The sequence below is a fragment of the Ambystoma mexicanum genome, chromosome 6p (assembly GCF_040938575.1).
Source record: "Ambystoma mexicanum isolate Mex_15411 chromosome 6p, UKY_AmexF1_1, whole genome shotgun sequence".
NCBI classification, from domain to species: domain Eukaryota; kingdom Metazoa; phylum Chordata; class Amphibia; order Caudata; family Ambystomatidae; genus Ambystoma; species Ambystoma mexicanum.
Genome location: NC_090935.1, coordinates 1,310,900,583 through 1,310,924,808, shown reverse-complemented (window position 1 = coordinate 1,310,924,808; position 24,226 = coordinate 1,310,900,583). Strand labels below are relative to the sequence as shown.

The window sequence follows — 24,226 nt, the reverse complement described above, 5'->3', positions numbered from 1 at the left end:
ACAGTGACGAATTGTTGCCGAAAGTGCAAACAGGAACCAGGTACGGCGACTCGTATGTTTTGGAGCGGACCCAAGATGAAATGCTTGAAATAATACGAGCTCAAGGTTGAACATGGCTTGGACACTTTCATGTAATACTTTTATTGCCTTGGCGCCCGTGAACCTCGAGGAACGAGAGCCTTGGAACTCAGCCGCCAAGCCAAAACCTAGAAAGACGTTTTATCGGATTGGACGGGCCACTTTGGAAATGCTTCTCATTGTTTTAAGAGAAATCACAAAGAATGTGGAAACCATGAACGACACGTAATGGGTAGTTTGAATGTTTAAAAGACAAATGTGGGTTGTTTTTGCGTCCACTTTTATTGGCTATGAAATAAGTGCTCCATCAAGAGGCCTGCGCTGTTTGCAACCAGGATTACAATGCTCTAGAAGTTCTAGGTACATAAAACGTGTACTTTCTCACAAAACATAACGCCACTAATTTGAGCCCCATTCCTGTAAATACTCACCATCTTTCTTTGCAGTGGCGTAGCACAACATTTTGGGGGCCCCCTGCGAGTCATGCTGAGCCCCCCCCTCCCCAAGCTTTTTAAAAGAGCAAAGGGCATGCCATACTCTGGGCTGGCCCAGACCACCACGTGTGCACAATGTCCCTGATGGTTATCCCGCTGCATGGGGGCATGCGCTTCTACAGGTGATAGAAGTAAATATGTTTTTTTTAATTAAGGCTTAAATGTTTCACCTACTATAGAAAGAAGGGGTCACTGCCTGGTCCACAATTATACCAGCCACCAGTGGTGGCTGGTGAGTTGTTTTATTAAAATGGTGCATTACACAGCACACTTTCGGTGAAAAATTGGGCAAAAGGCCAGACAGTTTGCAATCAGTTTTCTAGGGTGTAAGGTAACTCGTGAAAGAAGATGCAAGCCAGCAAAAATGCACAGGCGCATTTCCCAAAGCATTGTCATGCCGGTCCCTGCAATATATGCCAGTATAAAGGGCATTTCCATGCTGGCTCCACCAACGTATGCTAGTATTCCCATATAAGAATATACTCATGTTCGCTTTGAGGTGTTTTTTTATAGTATCATTACTGGCACTGGGCACAAAGCTGGCTCTGCCAATGTGTGCCAGTACTCCTATGTAAGAACATACCCCCGTTGGTTTGGCCATTACAAGTGACATGTCAAAATAAGAAAACCTGTCCAAACTGGTTCCAATGTAAGCCAGCCTAGACCCTTAAGAACACTTACACGCCCGCCCAGAACATTCAAACACACACCATCACATTTCTTCTCATTCACCCACCAGTCACTAACCCATAGCGCATACATACATCTGGCACACACGTCACACCTGCAAAATACACAGCACATTTAAAATATAAAGCCGCCTTATCTGTGTTTACAGCTTTGGTCCGTCACTCCAGACCACCCTCTTCTGCTCTGTGCTACTCACAAACAGGAACCAGGAACCTGGGAGAGCTTCATGGTTCCTGTATATCAGCCGCGAGGAAGCCAGAGGGGAAAGGGTTGGAACTATACGTGGCATATGACACGTGCCACATGTCACGGTCAGCTCCAACCCGTACTGAGCGCAACCATCTCGCTCTGCGAGCCCCGGCACAGCTTTCAACCTGAAGGGTGAGGACTGAGCTGCAGCCCCCCAGACCTGGTGTAGCTGGGCCACCCACAACGTGGGGTTTGCGGGAGCCCCCGCTACGCTAGTACATCTTTGTATATGACAGGAGAGGCGTAGTCAGTCATTCACACGTCTAATCATTGGCATAGCAGAATCCCCATAAACAGGCCACTGGCATTACATTGGTGTGTCCAAAAGGGGGAGATGAATCGGATCACATACATCTGGCTGCTTGCAATGCTGGATGAAGATGGGCAGGGCACATTTCAAAGGTTTGCTTTGGGGACACCCTGCCTAAACCTGGGATCAACCTTGCCCACCCAGTACACATTCATGCTGTTTGTAGGCACTACCAATGTCATTCATACTGCTACATGCAGAGTAGTGAAACTAGCACTCTCTTCAATATATACTACTTGCACTGCCTCGGCTCATGGTGGTTAAGGAAGATAATGCAGTGAGGTCAAGTGGTTTTGCTCATTATCAATGTGTCAAGTGGGGAGGACAGGATTGGTTTATGGTTCCATAGTTTACCGTTCAAATTGTAAAGTAAACTTCCATTTCGTGTGTTTCATCTTCTATTTTACAACAGACATACAATGCTTTCTGAGCAGGTGGGTTTCATGTTCTGAGCTAGTACTTGTTTCAGTAAAACTGACTTGGAATGCTCCAATTAGCATGACATATCAGTCTGATAATATGGAAACAGGTTTGCATTATGGAAACACATATGATTTCCTTCTGCAAAAAAGGGCCAATTTGGCTCTAACATTGTTTTACAAGGTGCAGTGCCATGTAGGTTACACACAGGTCCTAAACTACAGTCTCTCAACCTGCCTCATTAACTGCCTTGAATACGGATCCCCGTTACAAGTTCTAATTTAGTGGGGCATGCTTTGTTTTTGCCTGCAGGTCCAACAGTGGATTAGTCCCTCACAGTGTGGGTGTTTGGATGCATTCCTAAGCCCTCTGGAAGGCAGCAGCAAGGCTAGTAAATCATGCAGACAGCAAACCTAACGGGAAAGAGCTCCAGTCAGCTCATTGTCCAGGGAGGTGATCCCTCTGGAAACAGAGCAAAGGGGAGGAAGAGGCACAACGAGAGCAGTATACAGGTTCCTTTTATAACCTAGTCCCAGCCAGCACCCTTTAATGGCCACTCCAATGTAGTGAAAAGAGTGGTTAGGGACCAGCACTGCAAGGCATACACAAAGGTGTTAATGTAACGCAGAGGCAAAGAGGTGATCAGAACTAGCGCTTCTGAATACTGCAAGCTCAGAAAGAGTGGACGCTGTCCTGATGGTGCCAGCGAGTCAGCCTGTAAAAGGCCTGCTGCAAGGTGGCATTTAGAAGAATTTGCTTTCTGACGAGACTGCCAAAATAGGGATGGTCCATTTCAACTGAAAATGTTGAAAAGCCCTGGCACCATCCCATACCGCATAGAATAACTTACCGCATTGTATACAGAGTTTCTTTGATGGGGGGTGGGTCACCCCACCATACCCCTGTTCCCCCACCTTTACTGTTTCCACCCACATTCTACCATTCCATGTCCTCCTACCCCCCAACACCTACCACAGCACCATCCGTTAAGTTGTCCCTCTGACCAATGCAGAGAGTCAACTGCGGACAAATGAGTAGATATTGATGAATCTGTTCCTTCTTTTACATTTGTATTATTAATTACCCCTCCCCCTTTAGGATTTTCATCAAAATTATAGTGGTATCAAAATTGATGTCATCAGTTCTCCAACACTGGATCTTTCATGGATTCGCATGCTGTTTGAATATTTCCCATCATCAGGCTGGGAAACCTCAGTAACATTAAAGCCGATTAGCTTTACATTTGTAAACTGCTTGTCACTTAAGTGCTCTATTAGAGTCATTTTAAGTCAAACTATCTACAGGCAATTTGACAGGTCCCCTTAGCTCCACCCCTGGTGGCCATCGTCAGATATTTTACTGCACATTAGGTGTTCGGAGGCCTCAAGAAATATCCCTTCAGATAGTGAATGATTTTGTCAATTTTTGATTTGTTTTTTCCATAAGATCATCTGATTTGGTGCTCTGTCGCTGCTTGCTAGCTGGTCTGAACATTTGGCCCATTCTGTTGTCTATGGTGTCGCTGTATTTTTTCTGTTCCATTTGAGGCCTCCGGGAGGCAACGGACATCATGACAGACATGAGGAAGAACAGCATGTTCAAGGCTTGCTCGACTTGTCACCTTAAGAATGTGTACATCGAGAATCTTCACAAGCAATGTCTCTACTGTCTGAACCCAAACAACAACTTGAAGAACTGTACCATCTGCCAATCGTTCTCATCCAAAACCCGCAAGGATCGCCACCAGAGGTTAGTGTCTTGTTTAGATCACAGTGCTTGGCCTCTAACATGGCCCCTGTCTGCAGTTCTGCCTTTGCCAGGCACAGGAGAACTCTGGAGTGACCCCCTCATCAAAAAGTTGGAGGCCAGATGAAGAATCTTCCCCTGGGATGAGGGCAAAAAAGGGACATCGATCACATCCTCGGGCTGCACCTTCATTGACAATGACGCTGACGTCTTCATCTATGCCTATGGTCACCTCGTTGACTACTACAGTGCCAAGCAAGCCCTCATGGACATCTTCATCATCTAAGCACTCTTCAGAGAAGCGACGCTCATCCATGACTATGGCCCCTCCGTCTACGACATCCTCTTTGACGGCCACGGACGACCCAAGTCCTCTTCGACGACAAACATCATCCCATTGACGACTCCGTCAGCCACCTTGTCGACCACCAGATCAACGACTTTACCGATCAAATCCATTCTGTCTTTTCCCTTGACTACCTTGTTGATGACCAAGTCATCGTCTGCGTCTAAGTCCACTACACCAACTACCTCGTTGTCAGCTAGACCTACTCTGTTGTCAAGCATATCTTCATTGTCCACGACGCCTGCTCAAAGGCCCTTGATTTCCTCTTTTCCCAAGGGAGTTACTGTGGACGGGGAGGTCCCGTCAGCATTGCCTTATCTCCCCAAGCCAACTCGTGACAGCCACTGTTCTCACTGGCTCCATATGCACCTCCTCTCGTCCCCTCTCAGATCATGGTGCCTCTTGAACAACTGTTGCAGCAGGGTGCCGATTCTGATATGGACATAGACGGAGTATTCTCTAACAATGACAAAGGGAGTGGGCCTCCTTCGGCTATTATGCCACTGCCGGCTCCATCTAAGCAGAGTTCTACTCTATCTTCGCCTAAGCAAGGCCCTGCTCTACCTTCTCCTGTTACTCCTGTCCCACTTGCCATACCTTTCAGACCTCACCTTCGAAGCCTGTGTCTTTGGACATGTTGTATACACTACAGCTACTGGTTCCAGCTCCACCATTGCCTTCTCCAGCCCAGCCTCGTGCTTTTCCTCAAAAAAAGGTTTGGTTCCTCTGCCACCCTCCAGCCCCCACCCCCAGGGGCCCCACTTTTGCTGCATGTCACCCTCACGAATACAGATGCTGATGGATACTCAATGGATGGTTCTCCAGACACTCACTCTATGGACACGTTTGAGGATCTGGTACCAGATGACGGTGAGCCAGCAGATCCACCTCCAAGAGATTCACCTCCAGACGAGATTGGCTTCTTACATGCTCTTATGTCATGAGCACCTAAGCTATTTGATCTTCTCCCAGAGGAGCAGAATAAAGAGGGATTCCTTTATCAGAGGCAGGAATCTACTACAAAGTCAGTGGTAGCCATTCCACTGCTGGAAGATATTCGGGAGAACGGCGTTCTAGTCATGAGGAATCCATACCCAGCACCTCCCAGGAAAGATCGCTTCAAGAAGAAATACAAGGTCCCGGATTAGGCGCCCAAATGCCTACACACAGAACCCTACCCAGACTCAGTTATCTCTGCAGCTGCCCGTAAGCGCTCTGCCAATCCTTTGTCCCCTTGTATGGTACCCCCAGATAAGAAAGGCAAACAACTGGACGCTTTTGGCAAGAGGGTCATCACTACAGCCGCTACAACCATCAAAACGACTAACTTGTTGGCATTCCCCACCCACAACGAGCTCTGGTTCAAGCTGGGGCCAATCCTTGATTTTCTTCCTGGCGAATATTGCTGCATGAGGGGGAAGTGGCATCAGATCATACCACACATTTTGGGACCCCCCTGTAGCTCCCCTGCCCCCCACACGAAACCTCACCAGACTTCTCAAAATCAATCTAACGGGGTCCTATACTTTTTTTGCAATGTTTTGTGAGGATTCGTCCTGGGGGACAAAGTTATAAGACCCCGAAAAAGTACTCTTCCTATGGGTTGGACAATTTAACCATAGCGGCCGCGTAATATATATATATATATATATATATATATATATATAGTTTAAGTCCATCCCCTCTATAGTATTTCTGGTGAAGAAAGCAATACCAGGACTTTCTATGAGCTTTGCATATGCTTCTGGAATTATGACCTCAGCACTTCCTCGTTTGTTTTTACAGCTGCAGCCCACCTTTCTTCCTTTGATGTTTGCGGGCCAGCTTAGGATGGGACAGGGTAGAGGATATTATGTTGATGCTGTGTGAGATGGCGTGTTGTGTTGTATCCTTTATATTTTTCTTAAGCCTCGAGGGTTGTGCAGGCAGTGAGGGTGAGCGACTCAGGCAGGTCACACCTCGCGCCATGCATTCAGCATACGCATTGAATTCCCAATTTAAGTGTCACCCTAGTTTGAAATGTTCATGTAATTAGAACAGAAAAACACGATCTCTCTATTTTTCAGAGGCCATTTTCCTTTGCCTTCAACCGAGGATGATGTCTGATGCGCAGTGGCTGGGGCAGGTTCATGAAACTTTCCCGGGCCCCCCTCAGAAAACCTGCCCCCCCACCTAAGGCGAGCTGTGACCATGTGCTCTGTTCGAGGTGTTATTTGTTACAGTCACTAAGGCAAATGTCTGCATATCACACCGACGCTAGCAGTGATCTTGGCATCGTATGAACATGAGCGCAAGCCACTTCTCAGATATTCCTGCCTGGCTTCTGCACTGCGTCCTCCATAGTGTGCAGAGCAGCTTGCAGCCCCTCCCATCAGAATGAGCGCTAATGATGGGCCATCAGTCACTGAATGGTTTTGTGCCTGCATTCTGATGGGAAGGGAGGTGCAGTGGGGTGTGGGTAGTTGGTGTGCACAAAAGCCTCTCTGCAGGAGTGCTTGTGACGTCACACATTTCCTTTCATACGCGGCAACCCATTTTTTGTCTGTAACCCCCCACCCTACTTTTGTCGTTGACCCCCTCTGTGCCCCTCCTAAATTTGATTCCTGCTCCCAAGTGCACCAAATATCCCGCCCTGGTCATGATCTGCAACGGGACACAATTTTCATCGGGAAATCATGGCAGGCGCAATGTGATTCGTGCAGATGCAAAGCTAACTGGGGGAATGCAAACACCTCTTGTTCACCACTCCAAACGCTATATTTTTTAGAGCATCGCCAGTTGGGGAAATTAATAGAGCACTGCACCAAATAAAGGTCTTCCGGTTAGATAATTGTTGTTTGCATTTGTCTGTTATTCCCTTGCATTAGGTGGGAAAGCACCCCGTGGACGGCCTGTTCTTCTTCCTGTGGCGGGGGCATTCAGAGTCGCACCATTTCCTGCGTGGAGGAGGACATCCAGGGGCAGGCCAGCGCGGTAGAGGAGTGGAAGTGCATGTACACGCCAAAGATGCCCGTCGTACAGCCGTGCAATATTTTCGACTGTCCCAAGTGGCTGGCGCAGGAATGGTCTCCGGTAAGTCATGTTGCAGCAATACTGTTAAGAGGATATTCTGTTCAGTGGGGCTACGGTTGGGCAATGCCCAGTGTTGGCTCCATTTACATTGTCATGGTTTAAATAAAGAGGGTGCAACTGTACCTCCCTCTTTCTGGCCTTTGCTGTTTTGGAGTCCAGTCCCTGGTATATGTGCAAGTCTTAGTTTTGGAAGTTTAGGCGATCCCCTTTGTTTGTATCATTCCACGGCTCCCACGGTGGTCCGCCATTCTGCTGCATTCACAATTCGCATTTGCCTAGTCTTTCCACAAATGGTAGGGGGATCTTGAGTGCAGGCAGGGGTGTTGCTAGGTCTGGAAAAGATCTGGGGCTACGCTAATGTCAGGATTGTCGGGACTCGGGGCTAGCTAGGCGTTTGGTTGTAGCACCTGAGCTTCTATCCAGGGCTCCAACCAAAAGACCCCGGGCTATAACCCCCTTTGCCCCCCCACCCCCTAGCAATGCCTCTGGGGGCGAAGCATCTGCTGCGTTCTTCTTGGACAACTGAAAACTCACTTTGACTCCATATTCACCAGTGGTACCCTCAGAGAATGCCATATCATTTCAATTGAATCCAATAAGCACGCCGTGCGTCCTTAATTCATATAGGAAGAAGACTCTTAGAGGAATGTATTCAGGGGAGTAACTTTGCGAAAAATGTTGGGGGCTGATATCTAAAGGAAAGGGGTCCCTGCCAAATGAGGCGCTCACAATTGTCTGCCACGAAAGTTGGGGGGGACAAACGCCCTTGTCCCCCTTCTAAAATGACACCCATGTATTTATGGTCTCTAAATTCCAAGTGTGATGCCATCTGTGATGTCATGTGGGGCATCTTAAGCAGTGTGCGGAATTGGAATAAATATTGTCATAATACCAACTACGGGTGTATTTCAGAGGTTTTTAGGTTTTGCGTTATCCATAGCATCCCTTCAACTCATATTTTTGCACTATACTGTCATGTTTTTGTATAACAAAGTTAACCATAACATCCCTTCAATCAAAGTTTTACATGGCTAATTGTTTCCACTTCAGGTACTGAGGAATTCATTCCCCCGATGGCTGAATATCTAAAACACTTAGGGCCTACTTCACAGAAGTGTTTTTATAATCGCAAAACCCCATTGGAGAACGCTCTGTGAATTAGTCCCTTAAACAGGCAAGTTGAGCAGGCCGATGCTACAATAAGAACATTAAAGCAGCTGTTTAAGGTTCAGGTAGCAGTGGGCCACCAGTGGGCGAAGTTCTGACCGTCGGCACGTTGTAACACGCCCATCTTGGAAACAAGACAATGCAGAGCAACACAGGTTCGAAACCCGGATCCGCTCTTAGAAACCTCTTCGGTACTAAGCATGTTATAAAAGACTAGTAATAATTATAAAACAGACAAGCTTGGTGTGCCAGGCTTTTGCATACTCAATGGTATCAATCTGGTGTTCAAGCTGCCAGAGGAATCTGATGACACCCACGCCCCCCCCCACAGAACCTTTGACTAACAAAACCATGTGTGGTGCCTTTCCCATCACATATGCTGACTTGCACCCGTGGTAGCAAACCTGTTGTAATCTTTGTGTTTCACTGGAAATCTGGCAAAACAGTGACATTCTCAAATTTGCCAGGAGTATGTCATCTAGTTTAAGGGACACTTATTCGGATTGCCACTGGCAATCTTCCGTGGGGGTACTGAACCGCTATGGTGTTCTCTGGACCAAATGTTAAAGTTTCCATCTGTGTATCCAGTTCTGTGATTCAAGTTGACTTATACGAGTCATAGCTGGTAGAAATCAGTGGCTATGCAATCTTTGACTTTAGCTTGTTGGGTGATATTTGTGTGGGTTCCTCCATTTGTATCTTTTTTGGCTCTGCTCAGTTTCAGATTTTCCTTTCAGTGTTATATGACTAGCCTTTCCAAATTCATGGCCCCCAGTTCTGTGCAACTACATTGGTGACATGTATGAATTTAGTTATAGTTTATTTATACAGCGCAAGTGCATTATACAGCGCAAGTGCAAAACACTGGCGTGGGGAGCCTGGGGTCTGTTAGGCTCTGGAGGTGAGCTAGACAACCAGTCAGCAAAAACTGAACAGAGTTAGGGGGGAGAAGGAGGGAGGAGAGAAAGGAAAGTTAGTTAGCAAGGGAAAGGGAGAACGTTTCTGGAACTTAAGGTGTTCCGGCTCAAGACTGCGAGAGACAGGGAGGCAGTTCCCGAGGGAATCACCTGCAGAAGATAAAGATCTACCCCCAAATCTCTGTTTGTGAAAGCGCCTCACCCGCAGAGAGTTGGAGGAGGAGCGCAGGACTCTAGAAGAAGATTATTGAGGAAGGGGGCATTGTAGATAGTACGGGACCACTGAAGGCTTAGCTCCCTACTACTTCAGCTCCTCAGAACGCTAAACCTCTGCTTCTCTGGCTTGAGAAACCCCCAAAAATGTTTTCCTCATGGAAAAGCATGTACCCTTCCCTTCCAAGGTCCTATCTGATTTTTTATGCGCATACAAAATGTTGATATTAGAAGGGCTCTTAGAATATATTTATTTATTTATTCACATTTGTTGAGTGCACAGCAGCCCGTGGGCATCGTGGCGCTTGTTACAGTGGGTACTCATAGCTTAGTTACATACAAGAATACAAACAGCAGCCTGGGGGCATTGAGTCACTTGTTACAGTGGGTGAACATAGCTTAGTTGCATACAAAATACAGACAAGCATACTAGGAGTAGATAATATGCGTATTGGAGGAGTATACAGATAGTGGGTGTGTGAGTGTGGACAATTAATTGAAGAGAGCAGTTTTGAGATTTTTGCGGAAGGCATGGAGAGACGTTTCGGCTCTGAGGGCAGATGGGAGCGCATTCCATAATTTGGGGCAAGATAAGGGAAGCCTATTCCTCCTGCCTTGGCCCTATTGATGCGCAGTACTGTGAGTTGGTTAGTGGGCCTTGTTGATTGTGATCTCGATAGTATGTCTGATAGGTATGAGGGTGCTGAGAGGTTGAAGCATTTGTGGGTGGTTGTGAGAATTATGAATGTGATGCATCCTTTGACTGGGAGCCAATGACCAGTCTTTCTTGCTTGTGTGATGTGGTCTCTTTTAGGTATACTAGGAGCTGCTCTGAGTGAGTTATTTTGGGTGGTTTGGAGTCTAGCTAGGTTTATTTTGGAGGTGCCAGCTAGGAGTGCATTGCAGTAATCCAACATGGCTCCTATAGTAGCTCTAGCAATGGAGAGGCAGTTGTACCTTGTTAGAAACGGCTTTATAGCATTGATACGTTTCGTGCTCAAGGCGGAGGCGGAGACAATGGTGCTGACTTGTTTATCCATGGATAGTGTAGCATCAATGTGGACTCCGAGAGAGAGGATAGTACTGGGATGACACAGTTGTCGATACGGAATGTGAGGTAGGGCGAGTAAAGATTGGCTAATGTGGGCTTTTGCCCAAGAATGAGGATTTCAGTTTTGTCCCCATAGAGGCAGAGGCCGTTAGTGGCCATATAGGCTTGGATGGTGGAGTACATTTGCTGTAGGGTTGTAGAGTCTTGGGGATAGATCCCAGTAAGGGGAAGGAGCACCCAGGTGTCATCAGCATAGTTTGTGTATGTGATCCCAAGTGCATCCAGTTTATCAAAGAGTGGCTTAGTAAACAGATTATAAAGAGTGGGGGCAGTACAGGATCCCTGGGGGACACCACAGTGAATGATAGTGGGCTCTGCATTAGCTGTTTTGGAGAACACTTTCATAGCTCTGCCTTCTTGGAAGGAGGTGACCCTGGTCGCTGCGTGATTGGAGAAGTGCACAGCATGCGTGAGATGATTGGTGAAGGTGTTGTGATCAACCAGATCAAACGCTGCTGAGAGGTCTAAGAGGAGGAGGAGGAGGGCAGGCTTGCCCTTGTCGAGGATATTAGTGATTTGGTTTTTTAAATCTAGTAATGCGGTTTCAGTTCCATGCCCTTTGCGGAAACCCGACTCTCTCTTTCCTAAGATTGAGTTAGTTTCAAGGTACAGTTGGATTTGTCTGTGAGCGGCCTTATCTAATATTTTAAGAAGAAACGGGATGGTTGTTATGGGTCGGTAGTTATTAGGTTGAGAGGGGTCTAGCATTGGTTTTTTTAGGAGCGGGCACACCCAAGCCTCTTTAAGGCTGTCAGGGACTGTGCCTATTTTGAATGAGGCGTTGATGAAGGCGGTAAGGAGAGGAGCGAGTTGCTCAGCACATGCCTTGATGATTTTGGGTGGGCACACATCGCCCTTGCATTGGGATGGTTTGAGATGTTTAAGGATGTCTATGACATCTACTTCAGTAATTTCCGTAAATGAGAATTTCGGAAAGTTGATATTTTTGGAGTTGGGCAGAGTCTGCGTCTGGTGATTCTGCTTAGGCAATGCTTTGTAATGGTCTGAGATTTTGTTTTGGAGGAGGTCTATTTTTTTAGCATAGCAGTTTGTATGCTGGTGCACCATGCTTCATGTTTAACAATCTCGTCAGTGCAGATGGGGGAGGTACTGTTAGTTATTTAAAGATAGTAAAGAGTTCTTTAGTTTGGGAGTTAGCAGCAGAGATTCGATGATTGTAAGCTTCCGATTTAGCATTGAAGATGAAGTCTTTGTACTTTTTAGCAATAGTTTGGAAGTTAGCTTTAGTGATGTCACAGGGGTTAATCTGCCATGTTTTAAGCGCCTGGCGTTTGCTTTTGTGCAGATTTTGGAGCTCCTCTGTGAACCAGGAATATTTTCCAGTGGGGAAACATTGTTAATAGCACTGGTAAGGGTGTCTTTGAATATCTCTGCTAGGACGTTAGTGTCTGGCGAGAATGGCAGTGCTAGGCATGGAAGGTTAAGACAAGCACTGATGTTATCCGCAGTGAGTTTTTTGCGCTTCTAGCTAAGGTAGCAGGTGCTGGAATGGTGGGTTTGGAGCAAGGCATTAATGGGATGGTGAATTGTAGGCAGTTGTGATCTGTCCCTGGGAAGGCCAGTATTAGAAACGATGGCTGTGTCACAATTATGGTCTATCACCCAGTCTAAGATGCAGCCTTTCGCGTGAGTGGGAGAAGTGATTTTCTGTGAGAAGCCCAGATCGAGAAGGTCCTTCATGAGAGAAGTGGCAATTTTCCTTGTAAAAAGAAGTTGGATGAACTCATCCAGCTAAGTCCGGCGCTCTCCGTTAGAGCTCTTTTGGAGCTCAGTAGTCAGATTATCTATGTTTCAATATCAAGCATAATTAGAGTTCTTCTCTTGTAAATGTCCAAGAAAGTATTTAAAGCAGCTTGTAAAAGATTTTCAAAAGAATGATTCTGAATCTCTGGATCATCAACAGCTAGGTATTATGTTAAACAAGAAACAGACTTGTTTCATTTTGTGTATGGTTATTTTAATGCCAATGCATTTCGGAGCGAATCTCCTTCTTCAGGGCGTTAACCATACTATTTATTGTAAATTCTTTCATTGTTATAATACAAGAATAAATCAAAAATGTTTCAACACACACCATGTGTAAGTTTCAAGTCAAAACAAGATCACAATTCCAATCAACAGTTCGAGAGTAGATAACAAACATTACCATGGTTCACCATAATTAAATACATAAATCAACAAATATATAATATGTAAATGAAAAGCATACATACCCAATAAAGGTAATTCGTTAAAGGTGGAAGATTGGGTTGTGAGGGGGAAACAACAATGACATAGAACCCTTGTTAGGTAAATATAGGTATATGTTTGCGCACATTTACTTGCAAATCCAAAATAAATCCCATACATGACTGAGATGTTTTCAAATTACCTTTGTGGTTTCCTGTAGTGCCTATCACCTTTCTGGAATGAACAACTCTCTACATACAACACTCCAGCCGTCTGTATTCTAAATAAAAAAAATATGATAATAGCAATGATGTATATTTTAACCATCGCTCTATGCGCTTTCAAACATTATGCCGAGTTCCTCTTAAATGTGAGGTCCGAACTCACCCGTTGTATTAGTTTAGCGTCTGGATTAACTCCTGACAAACGTTTTTCTCGTGCTCTGCCTGTGTAGCGTGTAAGCTGGTCCACGGGGAGCCGTTTTCCATGTGGAAATGGTAAAAAAGCTTCCAAGTTGTTGATAAGGTAACCGCGTTCAATGTGCGTGGTCACATGACTTCTAATCTGTATTGCGTCATCACGCGTCCCGTGTCCCTATGGGAACCGGGAAGTCGGACGATTAGTGTGTAGGAAAATGCAAGTACACATCCCGCAACTGCAAGTTATTTAAATATCAACTACTGTGTATGAATACTCACAAGGAGTTAGGATGTATTGATGATGCTTTTAAATCAGGATTCATATAAATACCCCGTTGAGCGGTCGCTCACGCCTGGCTGGTAGCCTGCGTAGAGACGCCTTGCGTCCCGTGTCCCCATGGAAACGGGGAGACGGGATGGTCGGGGTTTTTTTGTTCATCTGTAAGATTGCATGTACACTTGCTATTGCGTGTGATCACTTTTCTACCGGTGGCGTTCAAAAGACCACAGAAGAGCTGAATGTCATTATAGCATGTGGTTACACATTCATTATGAGCATGTTGCACTGAGCGTAAACTAAATATCGATCCATACATGCAAAATTAAAAGAAAAAAATGAAAAAATGAAATAAAAAATTACTGAAATTGTGAACTATCAGTAACACTTATACCCAAAAACATCATATGTGTTTCTATATATGTATAATTTGCAACGATAATAGTGACTCGTTCATACTCGTTCAGGCATGCACATTGCACTTCGTGCAGCAACTATTTGGCTTGATCTGGCTGTCGGACCCATATCCCCTAAGTTCCATCTTCATTGTGTTTCCTTATTGTGTATCCTCAACTATTACTTTACCACAATGGATATGATATGGTATTTTATACGTGGATATGTTCATGTTGGTATTCCCCTCACATCGTTTTTCGCAATACTTAGAATGCTTATAAGAAACATGCCCAGTTGATCTCTTCATTCATTCCTCTTGGGGTGAGACACCCCAAGGTTTCAATCCAATAACATTCCCTTCTGTCTAATTTGTTTTGTATGTTCTCATGAGGATCATTACTCCAAACTACCTCCAGCACCATAAAGCGGATCTGTGTCAAATTGTGTCTCTCTTTAATCCAGTGTCTTGCGACCGCAGAATTTAAATTCTTATTCCGTATACACGAGCGATGCTCGTTCCATCGAAGTTTGGCTTTTCTTTGGGACTGTCCCACATAAAAATGTCCGCAGGGACACTTAATACCGTAGATAATGTTAGTAGTGTCGCAAGTTGCAAATGATTTCAACATGATCTTTCTTCCTGTGTGTGGATAGTTAATGGTTGATCCTTTTAGCACATAGCTACAGTTACTGCATTGTAGACACGGAAAAGTTCCAACACGTTTCGTGTCAGGTCGTTTCTTGCGTTGTCTCGTCTGTAACAAACTGTCACGAAAGTTCCTGCTCCGTTGGTAAGCAAATACAGGTGGTTCTTTGAAAAGATCCTCAGTTTTCTGATCGCAAGATAATACTTGCCAATGCTTCTTTATAATTGCTTTGATGCGGCCACTTTGCGTTGAAAACCGTGTGACAAATACCAGTGATGGTTCTGTTTTCACTTTCCTTGCAGCTGTAAGCAATTCATTTCTGTTTTTTTGCTCCACCTTGTGTTTGGCTTCTGTTATCTCCTCCTCCTTGTATCCACGTTTCAAAAACTTCTCACCCATTTCGTGAAGTTCTTTGTCATAGTCTCTTGGATCACTGATAATTGTCAGGCTGAGATCCTGGTGTCTGCAGAAGCTGCTGAGCCCCCGACAATCCACCCAAAATGTGGCACTCTGAGCTGATACTATAAACTGCTCAGTTTACCTCACTTCCAGGGGAAAGGGGGAAGGGACAAATTAACAAACACCAGGCTGGAAGCTAAAGGCTAGCTGTTTCTTCACCTGTAGGAAAACATAAACATATAATACACCTTGTTATTCATGGAGTACTATACTAACCTTAATTCTCAATATCCTTAACCAAATAAAGTAAAAACCATACCTGGAACTTCTCAACAAAATGCCCAGAGAAGTGATAAGCTGACTAGACTTCCTTACTAGTTGACTTGAATCTCAACGATCATTCAGCCTTCTTAGTAGGTCCATGAATGTGAAATTAACTTTGCAGGTAATCTTCTTTAAACTCAAGAAGCTTGAACAAAGTCTTAAGTTCATTAAAAGTAAATGGAAGTTCTAGTGTTTCTGGAAAGAACTTATATTTCTTCTTATTATTTTTTAGTGTCTTTACTTCATAAAACTGTTCTTGAAACTTGCAACAAAAATTCTCACGTGGAAATATCTTGAACATGCATAAAAATCCAAACTGCGTGAAGAACGTAGAAGCGCTGAAGACTAAACCGCGGGAAAAACCACACGCGCTTATCCAAGAAGCGAGAAAACTCACACGCGCTGAAAACGAAAACCGCGGGAAAAATCCACACGCGCTTTGTCCAAGATGCGAGAACACGCACCCGCGCTGAAGTCGAAACCGCGGGAAAAATCCACACGCGCTTAGTCCAAGATGCGAGCACACGCGCTGAAGTCGAAACCGCGGGAAAAATCCACACGCGCTTTGTCCAAGATGCGAGCACACGCACACGCGCTGAAGTCGAAACCGCGGGAAAAATCCATACGCGCTTTGTCCAAGATGCGAGCACACGCACACGCGCTGAAGTCGAAACCGCGGGAAAAATCCACACGCGCTTTGTCCAAGATGCGAGCACACGCACACGCGCTGAAGTCGAAACCGCGGGAAAAATCCACACGCGCTTTGTCCAAGATGCGAGCACACGCACACTCGCTGAAAACCAACCGCGGGTAGAAAAAACACACGCACAATAGTATCACGCGACACCAAAGAGCTCGCGCTAGATTCTCAAGCCAAGACTTTCACGCGCAGGCTTCTGTTAACGGAAAAACCACGCGCTCGATAGATAACATAGCGTAGCAAAGCCAAAAATACGATAGCACTACAGTTCTTATTAAATGTTTTCATATGAACCTGAAAATCAATTTAACTCTTCAACAAGAACATTAGATAAAGAGTTTTGAGTTTTTAAAGAACGTATCTTGTGAAGAGTCTTGGAAACTTATTTTCTTAGGCAACTTGAAATCTTCTTACTCCTGTCCTGTGCCAAAACGAACTCCACAAAGATTCCGGTTTACTTTCCAAAGAAGCCGCTCGACTGCTTGAACTTGAAACCCCTGAACAAGTTAAGCAGGAGCAGCTTAGTACACGACCTCTCAGCTGGGCAAAGACGATGAAAGGCAGTTTAGAATGTTCACTGTCTTCCCTATAAACAATCACCAGCCAATCAGAACTTAGACTGAGAACCTCCATCTTGGCTTGGGGCATTCTCCATAGACTGCAATGAATGTTAAGGGCAAAATTGGCTGTTTTAAAATTAAACTCATCATAACTTCCAAAAACCTTTCTATACTAATTTTCCCCATACCTAATGTAATTCAGAATATGTCACTGTATCCTGACACTACCTGACAGTACCCAGTACCCCCCTTCTAACGCCCAGTCCCTGGGCCTTTTTTCAATGGAAATTTCTTATGGAATCTTTCAACCAAATGAGGAGCATGTACATCACTTGCTTTTTCCCAAGTGCGTTCTTCAGGACCAAAACCCTCCCAATCAATGAGATACTGTAGCTTTCCTCTCACTATTCTAGAGTCCAGAATTTTCTTGACTACAAATTCTTCTGAATCATCTTCCTCAAATACAACTGCTGAAGGAGTAGGTGTCAATCTAGTTCCTTTAACCACAGGTTTCAACAAGCTAACATGAAAAGTTGGATGAGTTTTCATATGTCTTGGTAATCTAAGGCGAACAGCCACTGGATTTATCACCCTTTCAACAACAAACGGTCCTACAAAACGAGGGCAAAACTTATTTCTTCCTTTAATTCTCAAAAATTTGGTTGATAACCATACCAAATCTCCCTCTCTATACTGGGGACTAGTCTTTCTTTTAAGGTCCGCAAATCTTTTATATTTTTGTTTACTCTCCACCAACACCCCTTTTGCCTTCTCCAAATTTCTTTTCATGACTTCTAGTCTCTTTTCCACTTCCGGGTTTCCATCATCATTTTTGGTCTCTATACTAAGAAAACGAGGATGAAAACCTCGTCCCAAATAAAATGGAGACATTGAGGTGGCATCCTTAATACAGTTGTTATATGCAAATTCTGCCACCCACAACATATCTACCCACTCTTCCCCTGTCTGTAGATAACACCTCAAATATTTCTCCAACTCCTGATTTATCCTTTCCACTTGCCCATTGGTTTCGGGATGGTAACCGGATGATAGACATACCTCTACTCCCAATCTCTTACAAAAAGCTCTCCAAAACTTAGAAATAAATTGAGACCCTCTGTCTGAGATGACCTGACTGGGAATTCCATGCAGTTTTACTACTTCTTGCAAGAAACTGTGAGCTAAACTATCGGCGGTAACCTCTCCCTTCATTGGAATGAAATGTGCTTCTTTAGTGAGTAAATCAACTACAACCAATACTGATGTACACCCCTTATCTAGTGGTAGATCCGTGATGAAATCTAAAGACACTGAGTACCAAGGCCGCGGTGGCACAGGCAACGGTTCCAATAGCCCAGAAGGCTTTCCGATGAGGTTCTTGGATCTAGCACAAACTTCACAGGTCTTAACAAAATTAAGAGTATCTTGTCGAATTTTTTCCCACCAAAAATGTCTTCTGACCAACTCTGGTGTTTTCCGATATCCAGGATGTCCCGCCAGAACTGAATCGTGACATTCCTTCAAAATCTTTTCTAAAGTTCAATAGATGGTAAATAGAGTCTGTCGTCTAGATAAGGCAAACCATCTTTAATCTTGTGAGCTGGATCCAAACGAACCCAATGTTCAAGTTGTGTCTCAGAAATGGATTCTCGTACTTGTTTGAAGATTTAGTTTTCTTTCTCAATTCCAGCAAGAACAAAACGTTCTGGAGCGGTCAGAGGAAGTGACTCACAGACCGACTTAACTTCACTTTCTGGAAATTGCCGTGACAGTGCATCTGCTTTCTTATTGTGATTTCCTGGCTTAAAAGTAACTATAAAATCATAATCTGCAAAAAATAAAGACCACCTTAGTTGTCGAGGTGTCAGAGTTCTTGCTGTCTTCAAAAAAAGTAAATTTCAGTGATCAGTTAATACTGTCACAGTATGACGTGCTCCTTTTAAAAAATGTCGCCATTCTTCAAATGCTGTTTTGATAGCAAGAAGCTCGCGATCTGAAATGGTGTAATTTTCTTCCGCTGGTGAGAACCTCTTAGAAAAGTAGGCCACTGGATGTAATTGTCCAGAAACATTATGCCTCTGCGACAACACTGCTCCCATTGCCACATTGGAAGCATCAGCCTCTACAAAAAATGGCTTGGAAGTATCAGGATGAATCAAGATAGGAGTAGTTATGAATTTCTCCTTCAATTTTTTAAAAGCCTCATTAGCCTTAACGTCCCAAACAAAAGGAACTCCTTTCTTCAAAAGTCGAGTAATTGGAGTTACCAAACTGGAGAAGCCTTCAATGAATCTTCGGTAAAAGTTGGCAAATCCCAAAAAACTCTGGATCTCCTTCACCTTCGTTGGAGTGGGCCAATCACGAACCGCTTCCACCTTTTTCGGATTCATTTCCAGACCACAAGGAGTGATCACAAAACCTAAAAATTCCACCGAATTCGTATGGAACTGACTCTTCTCCAATTTAGCGTAAAGATCATTCTCTCTCAATTTTCTCAAGACCTGTCGAACGTGAATTCTGTGTTTCTCCAAACTTTGGGAAAAAATCAAAATATCATCAATATAAACGATAACAAAAATATCAAGAAATTCCCGGAGAACCTCATCGATAAAAAATTGAAAAGCCGCTGGGGCATTGCAAAGACCGAATGGCATCACTTGGTACTCGTACAGGCCAAATCTGGTCTTAAATGCTGTCTTCCACTCATCCCCCTCTTGAACTCGTACAAGATGATAAGCTCCCCTTAAATCCAATTTAGAAAAAATGGTGGCACCTTGGATTTGATTTAACATCTCAGAGATGAGAGGGAGCGGATACCTATTTTTTACTGTCATTCTATTTACCGCCCTATAATCTATACAAGTTCTGAGGGAACCGTCAGATTTTGGCACAAAGAACAATGGTGAGGCAGCCGGCGATTGAGAGTGCCGAATAAAACCCTTAGCCAAATTTTCCTTTAAATATTCTTTCAAATAGTCATTCTCTTTTTCTGTCAGGGCATAAACCCTACTGCAAGGTAAAATAGCTCCAGGCTCCAAATCTATCCTGCAGTCAAACGGTCTATGAGGAGGCAACTCTCCAGCTTCCTTTTCATCAAATACATCCCAAAAATCCTGATAACAAGTAGGAAGTTCACCCACTACTGCTCCAACATCAAAACCTATTGCCCCTCTTTCTGCAAGTGAAAACGAAACTGAATTCACAAATCTTTCTTCCTCTTCATGACTTTTTCCTAAGAAACAATGTTCCTTACAAAAAGTTGATTCTAGGGATACAATTCTTGCACTCCAATCTATTCTAGGATTATGCAGAGTAAGCCAGGGCATACCCAAGATTATTTTCAAGATTGGAGCGTCAATTAATTCAAAAGAGATGGTTTCCTTATGACCTCCAGTTAACTCCATCTCAAGTACCTCTGTATTATGAGTGATTGGACCTGAAGAAAGAGATGTACCATCAACTGCCCTTACCTGCTCCACTTCTTTCTTAGCCACTAAAGGAACACCTAGAATCTTTGCCAATCCTCTGTCCATAAAATTTCCTGTAGCCCCTGAATCAATAATAATTGGCCCAGAACCCTAAGATTTTCTTTTCAAACATTAAGGATACGTTCACAGTTATGTGAGGAACAGCTGTCTGTATCGTGTTAGCAACTTGTTGTACTCTGCCTGAAGAATTGAAGATCTTCTTGGAGGTAAAAGGACAGTTTTCAAGGAAATGACCACTCCTACCGCAGTATAGACACAAATTATTCTCCCTTCTTCTTGTCTTCTCTTCCTTTGACAACGGACCTCTCACCCGACTCTGCAGCTCATTTACCTTTGACTTAACTTCCCTGTTCACCACCTCAACCTTAGATCTCTCTACTCTTCCTGGAAACCTAACTTCTCCCTGAGAACGTCTACGCTCTAAACGTCTTTCGGTTAAACGAAAATCTAACCGAACTACCAAATCAATTAGAGCATCTAAAGTAGTTGGTCGTTCCAAAACACCAGCCAAAGCATCTTTCAATTCATCTTTTAAGCCCCGATAAAATAAGGAAGCCCTCTTCTCCTCTGGCCATCTACTCTCTAAAATTAAAGTTCTAAATTGAGTGATATAAGAAATCAACTCCTTTCCTCCCTGACGCAGCTCCAGTAGTTCTCCATCTACCTCTAAAGATACCTGTCTCTTATCAAACATCTTTTTAAATTCGGCCTGGAACAGGGAATAATTATTCAAAGCCAAACTCTTTTGACTCACCAAAAGACTTCCCCATGCAGAGGCTTCTCCTGATAAATAAGATAATGTAAATGTGACCTTGGAAGCATCCGTTGAAAATAACTCAGGACGACTTAAGAAATGTAATTCACACTGAGTCTGAAAAATTTGAAACTTTCTCGGATCTCCCAAAAAACGCTCAGGAGCAGCCAAAGGAACTGGCATAACTAAAGTTCCTAAACCACCCACCACTTCCCTTGGAAGCCTATGTTCTTGTTCTTGCCCTACTCTCACCAACTCAGGTGGGTTTCCTGCACCTCCCGAAACTTCCACTTCTTTTTCGTGTATTTGTGTTACCTTTAAATTTAACTCATCTATTCTTTTATTAAGATTTGAGTATTCCAGATGAGCCACCCGTAACTCTTCTCTAATTTCCCTAACCATTTCTCCCAACGCCTCCATGGCTGGATCGTCGGGGTTCATACAGCCTGGGCAGACTTTTTTTTTTTTTTTTATTGGCCTTTCATTCTGTCAGGCTGAGATCCTGGTGTCTGCAGAAGCTGCTGAGCCCCCGACAATCCACCCAAAATGTGGCACTCTGAGCTGATACTATAAACTGCTCAGTTTACCTCATTTCCAGGGGAAAGGGGGAAGGGACAAATTAACAAACACCAGGCTGGAAGCTAAAGGCTAGCTGTTTCTTCACCTGTAGGAAAACATAAACATATAATACACCTTGTTATTCATGGAGTACTATACTAACCTTAATTCTCAATATCCTTAACCAAATAAAGTAAAAACCATACCTGGAACTTCTCAACAAAATGCCCAGAGAAGTGATAAGCTGACTAGACTTCCTTACTAGTTGACTTGAATCTCAACGATCATTCAGCCTTCTTAGTAGGTCCATGAATGTGAAATTAACTTTGCAGGTAATCTTCTTTAAACTCAAGAAGCTTGAACAAAGTCTTAAGTTCATTAAAAGTAAATGGAAGTTCTAGTGTTTCTGGAAAGAACTTATATTTCTTCTTATTATTTTTTAGTGTCTTTACTTCATAAAACTGTTCTTGAAACTTGCAACAAAAATTCTCACGTGGAAATATCTTGAACATGCATAAAAATCCAAACTGCGTGAAGAACGTAGAAGCGCTGAAGACTAAACCGCGGGAAAAACCACACGTGCTTATCCAAGGAGCGAGAAAACTCACACGCGCTGAAAACGAAAACCGCGGGAAAAATCCACACGCGCTTTGTCCAAGATGCGAGAACACGCACCCGCGCTGAAGTCGAAACCGCGGGAAAAATCCACACGCGCTTAGTCCAAGATGCGAGCACACGCACACGCGCTGAAGTCGAAACCGTGGGAAAAATCCACACGCGCTTTGTCCAAGATGCGAGCACACGCACACGCGCTGAAGTCGAAACCGCGGGAAAAATCCATACGCGCTTTGTCCAAGATGCGAGCACACGCACACGCGCTGAAGTCGAAACCGCAGGAAAAATCCACACGCGCTTTGTCCAAGATGCGAGCACACGCACCCTCGCTGAAGTCGAAACCGCGGGAAAAATCCACACGCGCTTTGTCCAAGATGCGAGCACACGCACACTCGCTGAAAACCAACCGCGGGTAGAAAAAACACACGCACAATAGTATCACGCGACACCAAAGAGCTCGCGCTAGATTCTCAAGCCAAGACTTTCACGCGCAGGCTTCTGTTAACGGAAAAACCACGCGCTCGATAGATAACATAGCGTAGCAAAGCCAAAAATACGATAGCACTACAGTTCTTATTAAATGTTTTCATATGAACCTGAAAATCAATTTAACTCTTCAACAAGAACATTAGATAAAGAGTTTTGAGTTTTTAAAGAACTTATCTTGTGAAGAGTCTTGGAAACTTATTTTCTTAGGCAACTTGAAATCTTCTTACTCCTGTCCTGTGCCAAAACGAACTCCACAAAGATTCCGGTTTACTTTCCAAAGAAGCCGCTCGACTGCTTGAACTTGAAACCCCTGAACAAGTTAAGCAGGAGCAGCTTAGTACACGACCTCTCAGCTGGGCAAAGACGATGAAAGGCAGTTTAGAATGTTCACTGTCTTCCCTATAAACAATCACCAGCCAATCAGAACTTAGACTGAGAACCTCCATCTTGGCTTGGGGCATTCTGAATAGACTGCAATGAATGTTAAGGGCAAAATTGGCTGTTTTAAAATTAAACTCATCATAACTTCCAAAAACCTTTCTATACTAATTTTCCCCATACCTAATGTAATTCAGAATATGTCACTGTATCCTGACAGTACCTGACAATAATACGCTTTACTCTGAGCATCTGGCTGTACGCTAAGTTCCTGATTAAACTGGGTTCGTGAAAACTTAATCTGTGCAGCACGTTGTTGCCATCTTTTGTCTTCGTATATATATTGGTTTTGTATTAGTTTTCCATAGATTCCACATTCACATCAAGGAAATGAATACTTTTTTTGGAAAACTCATAGGTGAACTGAATTTTTTCACTGATTGTGTTGAGGTATGTGAAAAATTCCATTAAATCTGTCTCCGTACCTGTCCAGATTCCAAATATGTCATCTATGAAACGAACCCAAATAGCCAAATGTGGCTTCCATCTTTGCTGACTTAGTATGTGATCTGACTTAAATTTGTGCATAAATGTGTTGGCATATGCGGGGGACATCGTGGCTCCCATAGCAGTTCCTGTTATTTGCATGTAAAATTGGTTTCTGTATTTGAAGTAGGAATTTGTTGATATAAATTGTAGTAGAATAATGATGAATTCCTTATTTGCTTCGATTTCTCCTGTGTTTAAGAGTAACCATTCAATTGCTTCAATTCCTAAGTCATGTGGAATAGACGTGTATTAGTTCTTTACGTCAACAGTGAACAAGATATGTGACGATGAGTGTGGTACTGTTGCTAGCAATTGCAGAAAATGGGTTGTGTCCTAATATACGTTGAAGTCCTCTGAATGAGGGATTGTAAGAAGTAATCAATATACTTTCCAATTTGCTGTAATACACTGTTAACCCCGGCCACTATGGGTCTTCTGGGAGGGTTAATGAGATCTTTGTGTATTTTAGGCAACATGTATAGATTAGGGATACGTGGGTTCCTATTCATCAAAAACTCAAGTGTGTGATGATTTATCCATCCGTTCTCTTCTGCTTCATCCAATAGTGTTTCCAAATTTTGTTTGATTCCTATTGATGGATCATTGCCCAGTTGTTTATATGTGATGGTATCTGCGAGCTGTCGTTTACACTCTTTGTCATAATCCTCGG

The 24,226-nt window shown here is 43.8% G+C and overlaps 1 protein-coding gene across 1 annotated transcript in view; it reads left to right on the top strand.

Annotated features, from left to right (window-relative positions):
- ADAMTSL1 (ADAMTS like 1) overlaps positions 1-24,226 on the top strand; it is a 941,617-nt gene that overhangs the window by 425,778 nt on the left and 491,613 nt on the right. Inside the window, exon 11 of the mRNA XM_069625973.1 lies at positions 7,201-7,405. Coding sequence (XP_069482074.1) covers positions 7,201-7,405 — 205 coding nt within the window. The remainder of the gene's footprint in view (positions 1-7,200; positions 7,406-24,226) is intronic.